The sequence below is a fragment of the Phaethon aethereus genome (assembly GCF_964289735.1).
Source record: "Phaethon aethereus genome assembly, chromosome: 4".
NCBI lineage: Eukaryota > Metazoa > Chordata > Aves > Phaethontiformes > Phaethontidae > Phaethon > Phaethon aethereus.
Window position 1 is genome coordinate 20,486,849 of NC_138578.1, and position 9,776 is coordinate 20,496,624.

Below are 9,776 nucleotides of genomic sequence, written 5' to 3' on the forward strand. Positions count from 1 at the left end.
CATCCAATAGAGGGGTACAAAAAACAGTAAAGCAGAGAAGGGGTCAGCACAGAGGAGAGAAAAGACGCCTCCATTCACAAGGGGCATTCACAGGAGAGAACGGCAGGCCAGACACACTCCTGTGCCAAGAAGGGCTAATCCAGCATAACATCACCACTGTGCCACATGAACAAGGCTGAGGCACAAGTATGATGCTGAAAACACAGAACTTATTCCTCTTCAGTCCTGCACTGACTTCATCCACATGGGAAAAAGTATAGAGCTGAGAATGAAAAGTCAAAGGTCACACTGAAGGGCACCAAACCTGAAAAGGCTTCACAGTTTTTGACAACTAGACTGAAAAAAACCTTTTAGCAGAAAAAGTCCTTGCTCACCATACAGATTTCTGTTGCAACCAAGTAACTGAGCCTGTTAAACCATTCCACATAGGCTTCCAGATTCTGGGTCTTCTTTTGATCACTGTAGCAGCTCTGCAGATCGAAGAAAAATAGCAACTTTTAGTGTATTCTTAATCTTTTCTCTGAAAGAAAACTTTTGGCTTTTTGCCTTGCCATCCCCAAACACTGTCAAGTAACCAGAAATAACTCAATTACGCAAAGTGACAAAAGCTTAGAGTGAAAGCAGCAGTGATAGTATTTGAGCATGTATAACTTCTTCCTGAGCTCTTGGCTCAGTAAAGCACTCAAGCAGGCATGTGGAATGCATCACCTGCTGTAAGTCCTACCAGGATCCTTTAAGGATTTAGGACAGACTTATGCAAACAATCAAAGCTAAGTATCTGCTTAAAGCTTCCTTGAATATGAGCACTGTTTCAGTCCTCACTCCTGTCCCATTGATATAGTAGAGACATTATGCCCTCTGCAAGCACAGAAGGAAAACAGAGGCCAGCCCACTCCACTGGCACATTATGTTCAGTTGTTGACACCAAATTAACATACTGCATCCTAACTTTGGGAGATCAGCTCTACCATTTTGATTGGATTCTCCCTGTCCTAACCAGTGCTATTTGTTGTGCTGTAGTGCCTTGGAACGATTCCCACACATCTGAGGATTGCCTAAAAAGGCATAGACAGCAGTTTTAGTGATGTCTACCTACAAAATAATTTTCAGAGACTGTGTGACTGAACATCAAACTTGAGTCATTCTGTTCTGTTTGTCAGTTTTAGGAAGGACAGTAATTCAAGTTTTAACTGCCTGACTTTGGTATAGTTTATTTACAGATCATAAGTCATCTTGAAAGCAGCACTCCAGGAGATGGCAACTCTAGCATGGTTAGCTAAAAACACTGCATCTTTTCCCTTCACCTCACATGGATCTAGAGCTTACTGCTCTCTTTTTGTGGTGTGCTCTACCTGCAAATTGCCCAACTTGACAGTTTGCTGCAAAGAGTTTACTAAAAGGAAGAACATATGTTGAAAATGAGTAACACAAAAGCCAAAGTTAAACTCAGCGTTTTCCAGCTATAGACCACATAGGTGGCCTGGAGAAAACATTCGCAGTTCTCCCTTAGATCAAATCAGAAAAAACAGCAAATGTGTTAATTTAAGTCAATTTGTTGGCTGAGCTCCGGAGCTCCAGGAGTTGCCCTCCAGAAAGAAAAAGCATCAACAATGTTTTAAAGAGGAATACTAAAGCATTTTCACAATAAAGCTCATTTCTGTTGGTGCTCATTTGTTGCTGGAACTCACTTCCAGCTCATGGGGCACCTGAGCTCCAGTATGTGAAATGCTGCTTTTCAGAGCTGCTCCAGATCAGCTCCAATTACCTTGTCATTATCCAAAGGATCCTTTTGCACAAACGCCTGAACAAATTCTTCTGGTCCAATATAATTGAGTCTCTCCTAAATAAAGCACACAAGCAGCCAAGTCATATCCTGTGTTAACTTGCATTTCAAAAAGAGGGGAAGGACTAAATCATACTTGAAGTATAATAACTCACAAGCTCTATGTGTGTCAGCTGCTGAGCTAACACGTAGGGATCATTGCAGACGGTGATTATGTCCTTCTGGATGGACTGGGGCTTGGTCTTTAGAACCGTAAGGCGATCTGTGGATGTGGCATTAATTTTTGTGAGTACTTCCTCATAGTGGCTAACAGTGGCGAGCTTCCGAATCAGGTTCTGAAGAAGCTGCTGTACGTTCTTCCGATACATCTGTCATGACAGGAAACAATCAGGAGACATTTTCAAAATGTGAGAAGATAGTATTAAAGTCTGCATGACACCAAAACAGATGATGCTGATACCTGTATTTGTTGTCAACTTAGGATATGATCTACTATGTGAGTTTTGAATATTGGCATTTCATCAGACCAAAAGGAATCCAGCAAGAATTTAAACACTGATTGTGTCACAGATTCAACAGTGACCTGGTTAGCTCAAGGAATGGCAGAAAAGTAATGCACAATCTAATTCAGTAAATTCAGTAAATCAAGACCAGTTTTCACTGAAGTCAAAGTTAAAACTTGCAGTAAATCTGAGAAAAAGGAAATAATAAAATAATCTCTCTTTTCTTTCACCTCACAGGCCTTTCCATGTGACAGTTTAAGTTAACAGGAGTGACAAATTTAAGTAGGAACAGGACTCGATTCTTAAGTAGATACATCTGTGTAACTAACCCCAAGGTGGTTACTCTTTCAAATTCTAGATACCATGCCGTTAAAGGAAAACCTAAGCGGCTGAAAAAACGAGCATCATTTTGCTGATAATCCTATATTGGCAGCACAGTATAGTGTGATCAGTCCAAGGCAGGAATGTTTTCTGTATTCTTTGTCATTCCCTCCAAAGCTGCCATTTATATGATTTCCAAATTTACTCAAATGCAACAGCACTATCTTGGGTCAGATTCATTCTTGAAGTCAGTTGTGTTCAACCATGGCTGAATTTGTCTTGTTACATGGCAAATAATTGCTTTCTGCTTACATATATTTTGATTTTCTAGACAAATCCACACAGCATAATTTTTACCGGGGTGGGTGGTGAGAGAACAGGGGGATCTCAGGTTTTTAAAGAAAAGGATCTACATTTTCCTCAGGAAGACACAAAAGCATTACTTCAAGTGCTGCACTTCCATAAACAGGTGTTAGGTGACACACATAAAGACTTGCTTCACTGACCCATTTCCTTCCAAATTCTTTGAAATGTAAATCTTTCTAATGTAAGAGAACTTTATGAAGCATTTCTTGCCCAGCTGGTAATCAACTGAGAATGAAAAAAAATCTAAAATACTCAGGATGAATTCTGGTTACTAATGGAAGTCATGTAATAATCAGTGGGTTAAGCTTCAAAGCAAAAAAACAAACCTTGCCTGAATTTGTGGTTCATGTCAACGCAGAACTGACAACAAAATCAGGGTGAAAATGGGTGAAAATACAAAGCTGAACCACCTAATTCTGGTCAATCTGCTTCTGTAGCTGGAAAACCCCAGTGAAATGGCAAACTGGCACAGATACGCTCCAAACCAGAACAAGAAATCAGGGTAATTAGCCCACTTCTAGTCTAACAGCAGTTCAACATAACAAACATCCCTCTGTCCAGTGATGAGGTAAAACCCTCTCGGCACTAAGGCAGACAGAAATGTCAGTTTTCTCTCACACCTCACAGATGTACCTGAGCCCACAAAACAAACATCCCTCTGCTCTTTTGAGCCCGTCTCCTGTTGAGCAAAGAGGCAGTGACCTCGAGGCATTCTGTGCAAGGATAAATACGTACTGCACTTTGCACCCATAACAAGTATTTGCTGCTGGACCATTACTTAATCTCATGCATTTTTATAATATCATATATATATATATATTTAACAACACACCAATGAACTCACAGGGTATCTTTTATTAATTAGATATTAATTTGATTGTAGTAGGGCTACTACTCAGCCTAAACATATGGTCTTCCTCTAAATTAAGTTTACCCTTTCCACTTATTTATCCCACAGTCTCATTTTTTGTTCTATATTTACACTGACAGTGCCAATATTTATTTATATTTAAAAACCTCTGAGGATTGGACAGTATGGGAGAAAGTGATGGGACACTTCACTTCAAGGTCACCCCTTTGTGTCTGTCCCGTATGGACAGTGACTAGAAGTACTTTACTACATGCTAGATGTGGAATATCATATGTTAAATGTATTTCCACAGTCAATCTCACTATATATCATAGTGGGGGGAAGAGAAGTCAGTGCAATGTTGGGCTGCATATGAAAAGACATCAGGATACAGGATATGGCTTTGGTGTGACTGCATACACTCATCAATTGTTTCACAGAAAAAGCCAGTAATAAATGTTTATATGGAACTAATCAGGAAATGGGAGGCAACGGCTGATGGGAAAGGTTTCAAAAGATATAAATTCAAACAAAGGTCAGTTAAGTGGTAAAAGGGACCAGAACAATCTAGAAATATCTCATGAGCATGATGACATCTCAGGACATAGAGAAGGAAAAAGTGGAAGAAATGGAATTAAAGGGGTGGGCAGAAAATAAACCCACCAAAGCTTTTCCAAAGACCTTTTTTTGATGCAGCAATATGTTAGCATGGTGAATGGTTTTAGTTGGACTCTTACTGCTAGCTCTTAACAGTACTGGAGCACAACGAGCACAGCACAATGATTCAGGAAGCAGAATAAGAAGCTACAAATAGAAGAGCTGTGGTGAACAGGAATAGGAACCACTGCTGCTTTTGTATGCTTCAAGGTAATGACTCTCACAAATCCAAGCAATCTATAGAAAAGCAAGGTCAAGGAAGTTGCCATTTACTGTTCCAATCAGCACAGAATAACACAAGTCAATTTACTGCACCACTTGCTTTCCCTTTGTCTTACTAAAGGAAACCTCAAAGTCAAAAAATGCTCAAAACTAGGAAAGATATACAGCCTGCTGCCAGAGTAAGATTGCTCCCTAGCGCTCATTTTCCAGCAGTTGGTATGTCTGCCTTTCCCCTCAGTAGATGATTTCACTGTTTAAACTGTCTGTATTGCCAGAAACTTCATTGTACACAACGCTTCACCTGTTGCCATTTCACTTCTGCATCCACCAGCTCAACTTCCCCCAGGCTAAACAGCTCGCTCTCTCTTTTTGTGCCAGTGGGTGTGACTACTCAATCTTACTACTTTTCCTTGAACTGAACTTCAGTTCCCTATCTTTCTATTAAGAGTACCCAGAAACAAAGCAACAGTGCAGGAGCACTGTACAGTGAAAGGTGCCACCTGGCACCCCCACAGTGAAGGCAAACCTATTGCTTCTCCACAGTCCACGGTCCCCTTTAGCTATCTTGCAGCAACTCTAAGCTTGCCCATCAAATTTGGTATCTTTTTAATTTGTATTCCATACTGTATCTCACTCTCTTGTCTCATCTTCTTCTGTCCCTCCCCACTTTCATAACATCAAAATGTGTTTCAACTTTCAAATTCAGCTTAGGTTTGTTCTCTTCCATCCTTGTTTACAGTCTCTCAAGATCCTTCCAGTCCTTTGGCAGCACTTGCAACTCCTCCCAGTAAAGCTTACCTACAGACTTGTTAACATGCCATTTGCTGCCTCGTCCATATCATCATTGAAAAGCTTACATAAGGAACACCAGCCTCTGAGGGACACTAGAAACACAATGCCATTTAGCAATTGCTCTTTGCATTTATAGTTCTTCCAAATGCCTTTCCAGTGTCTTTTATAATCTTAGTATTACGCCAGCTACACGTGATCTGCGTATTGAAACCCTGTTAACTGCCTTTCCACTAAGTAAATTTAAGCCTTGGCTTTTGGCTTGAGATTATTTCAGTACTTACAAGACAAGCATCTGTTAAGCATCAAAATATTTCATAATGCCTCTGTCAAACTTCCACCTGAGAACTGGGACTTAGAAAAAGCTCATGTGATTTCCTCGTGTGCTCCATCCAGAGGAAGGAACACGACAGACTTCCTCTGAGTCCATATCTGATGCTTTAAGCTCAAGACAATTCTTCCTGGTCCTGTTTTCTTTTTAGAAACTTTTTCCCAAACTTGCTGTAAGTCTTCCACTGACCTACAGATCAGAGGCCCAATTCCAACACGCGTTCCTTACACAAATTGAAGAAATTATCAATATCAGTAGGGATTTCTCAGATATGCGAGGCTTCCCAGTGCCTTACCCAGTTTCTTCCAAGCAGAATCACTAAATGAAAAATACTAACACCTACCAAGTTGTGTCTGTCTGCACAACATGCAATTATATTATGGGTTTATGGACGGAGTGAACCTTGCCTGTGCTTCGAAAAGAATCTGCTTACGCTGTGTTGTTTCTTCCTAGGCCTAGGTACTGGACAGAACTTTTTGCCTACCAGCACCTTCATAATAAGTTAGCTTAGCCACCCAGAGCCATGCCATGTTATCAATACAACAAACCTGCAATATCAAAGCATTAAAGCAATGCCTTTTTATCCGGTAACTTTATGCACAGACAACTTACCTCATCACCACTGGATATTCTTTGTGCCAACTCCTTTAAGTTCCTCATCATTCTTTCATCTCGGAAATCATAAGGAAACGTCTCTGTCCATTCAGTCAACAACTGTAGGATTTTGGGTGCAATTTTTCGTATCCAGTTCTATTTAAAAACAGTAAGGAGGAATGTTACCTGTAACAGCAATACAGCACATATCTAACCCAAAGGAAATAGAATTCCCTTCTGTAGGATACTGTGGAGCATAAGGGTGTGAAGGCCAGTTAAATTTTTAAGCTTAATTTAATTCAGCATTGGTTTGCAGGCTAGAGCAATACCCACTGAAGCTGATGAAAAGACTCTTATTGGCTTAACTGACCTGGAAATTAGGACCCAGGTAGGTGGAAATCTTAGAATGATTCCCCTCATTATCAGGAGTGTCTCAGTGCAAGACATATATTAGTATTTCATTATTTATCGCTAACTATGAACAGTGCAGCAGCAGCAACAGTCTTCATGGAGTACAGGCTGAGCAGTGTGGAAATTTTCCATGAATGTCAGTAAATAAGGGGTCAAATTCTAGTTGCTTGTATCAGGCTTTCAATCTGTTTAATCCTATTGAGGACTCTCTTGAGTAGGAATATTTTGCTGTGGGCAGGGTAGAGACATTTGACTGGAACTAACAGAGACCTTGAGACTGAGGGATCTTACTTTGTCCAGGCCAGGCTCAATTAGTCTCTGCTGCTCAACGCACAGATGGCAGACTTTGGCCATGAGCTCATACGGATGCATGAACAGGCGTGAACTGAGAAGGAAGGTGAAGATGTATGTCCTCTGCAAACAAGAGGAAGACAGAGAGAGGGATAAATTACCACCACTTTTGTATTTTCTCAAAATGCATTCCTGACAAATTGGTTCCTAATACTTTACTATCTGCAGAAAAAAACTCTGCATGTGGCTGTGCCAAGAGCTATTCCCACAGTAGTAAGCATTTGTCATTGCTTCAGATTCAGCATTATAAATTTGTGCTTAAGCCAAGCTATGCAAGATTTAACCAAGGCAAGGCAAGGCAGGGCTGGTTTAGCTCTCCTGTTGCACACAGCTTTATTATAAACTCAGTACCTGAAAATTTCAACTCACCTTCTCTTGATCTACAGTAAACCTTTGTGAGAGCCATTTCCAGATTACATAACTCTTTCTAGCCTGACAATGGAACAGAGTTCATGTTGCAAGTCCAAGCTACTTAGAATACCAACAGAAATCTTAACTGCTTCCACAATGCTAGTAAAAGTAAACAGTCTTCAGAAAAAGAAAAAAAAAGATGCCAGTTGACCAGATTGTTGAGCTGACTCGATTTCACCACATACGCCATCTTTACTATGCTATGTTTGCCTGTCTGACCTTAGTAAACTGCACACTATGACCTTGTACTTCCTTTAAGAATCCCCAAATACTGTTCGTTTTTCATAGCATTGCTTGTCTCCTGGGTGAAAGGGAACTACATAGCTTAATTTTACAGAATAAAAATTAGTAACTCATGCTAAGGTTACAAGAAGAGGGACTTTATCTTGCTTTAATTTTCCATATACTATGATTTGAACTCATTGTGAGATGCATATTCAAAATATCCACTCCACTCCCCACATTGCCAGTAGTTAAGTATCTATGGCACCCACAAGAAAGATTCTACAATGTTCTGGTTCTAGGGACTTGGAATAAATCATCATGTTTGATCAATTGTTATCTAAATTGCTACATGTTTAAATTTTACATTAAGCATTAATAGATAAGCACTAGCTTAAGCACAGTCACGTGCTGCTGTTAACTCTGACCCAAGTTAAAAAAGATCCTGTCTTGGAAATGTGAATAGATCTATGACAATAACAGAGGCTGAATATAACAGGAATTATGTCTTCAGCAGGAGCATTTCAACAAGCACAGATGCAGCTTCATCATTCCTCAGTCATCCCCAACTGCCCCCCTGACCTTTTGATATCATTCTTCTTTTCTAAGAATTATATAAAATATCTCAATGCACGGATGCATCCAGACAGGCCAAAAATTCTCAGGTGACAAATGTCCTGTTGTCATGTCCAGCCTCTGCTGATTCTGAAGAGTGTGGTACTAGTTCAAAACTTCAGTTGCTAATTGTAAAATACATATGGACCTCAGCTGAGCAATGGGAAACACACATTGAACACTGTTTTTAAACTAAATACATTCATCCTGTCACACCGGTGGTCATGCCTTTCTTCTCACCTTGCCTGACAGATTTTTAAGGGTCAATGGCACATACAATCCAAACAGTAAGCCACAGTAGGTACTTACTTTATAAATGAGTCACCAGGGTTGCATGCCTCACAACAGGACTAATAAAGAATTAGATTTCCTAGGTTAGGTGAGTTACCACATGCTGCACTCAGATGAAGCACATGTTTATCCTACTGTTGCTGATCAGTCACTTGAGCCTATTCCTTAGCAATCTGATGTGACACATTCTGCTTTCGCTGCATATGTGAAAGTTCCCCTTTACGAGATGCATCAGGCCTAGCCATGTAGTTAGTTGAGTGTATAGACTTACGTCAGGATAGTAATCTACATTGGGTACCAAGTGCTGGATCAGAGCTTCCAGAGACCCCGACAGGAGGTTGTTGTCATGGTAATAGAGCCCTTCGCAGCTGTCCTCTTTTGGCTGATAGAGGTTCCTGTTGTAGCTGCTGCTGTCAAACATAGCTGCAAAGGGAGGTGTCTGTGGCATCCTTCCCTGAGAAGACACACAAAAGAGATATGAGATAATTACCAGAAGGTGCAATGTAAGAGGCTTTCTACACTCCAGAGATAGTACTGCTCTAGTAAGAAAACCCAGCATCACACCCTGGGTTGCTTGCACACAGCAGTAAAGATTGTACTGTCTTCCAGGCTGTGCACTGTCTCAGAGAAGGGCCAACACAGGCTCTCATCACTGCCTGTCTATTACAATTGCCAGGTGCTTCTTTTGTATCTGGCTGTTTCTTCATTAAATGACAGATAAAAGGTCAAGGTTAAGAGTTAGAAGGAGCATACAAGAATCCTGACAAGTTTTGGGAACTCAGACTTTCTGTAAAGCTTTTGGGGACATGTCACAATGTTGATTGACAACTTTGAGCATATCCTGACAGCAGCTACCTAAAAGCAGCACTCTGATGGGGAAGCGTGTTCAGGCTGGCACAGCTCCATTCAGTGCAGAGGGAGAGAGACTGCAGTGAAGCCCTGAAGAGGTTATGTGTGAGGAGAGACTCCTTATTATGCAAGACAACAGCCATGTAACTGCAACCAAAAGCTCCAATTTCCAAACTCCACCCTGGTAAATCAGTGCTGGGTTTTTCAAAT

At 40.7% G+C, this 9,776-nt stretch overlaps 1 protein-coding gene across 1 annotated transcript in view; it reads right to left on the reverse strand.

Moving 5' to 3' along the window:
• RASGEF1B (RasGEF domain family member 1B) overlaps positions 1–9,165 on the reverse strand; it is a gene marked incomplete at both ends in the record, with an annotated part of 54,103 nt that extends 44,938 nt beyond the window's left edge. The window contains 6 exons of the mRNA XM_081999618.1: positions 375–470; positions 1,766–1,840; positions 1,939–2,151; positions 6,435–6,572; positions 7,119–7,241; positions 8,989–9,165. Coding sequence (XP_081855744.1) covers positions 375–470; positions 1,766–1,840; positions 1,939–2,151; positions 6,435–6,572; positions 7,119–7,241; positions 8,989–9,165 — 822 coding nt within the window. The remainder of the gene's footprint in view (positions 1–374; positions 471–1,765; positions 1,841–1,938; positions 2,152–6,434; positions 6,573–7,118; positions 7,242–8,988) is intronic.
• Between the last annotated feature and the right edge of the window lie 611 nt (positions 9,166–9,776).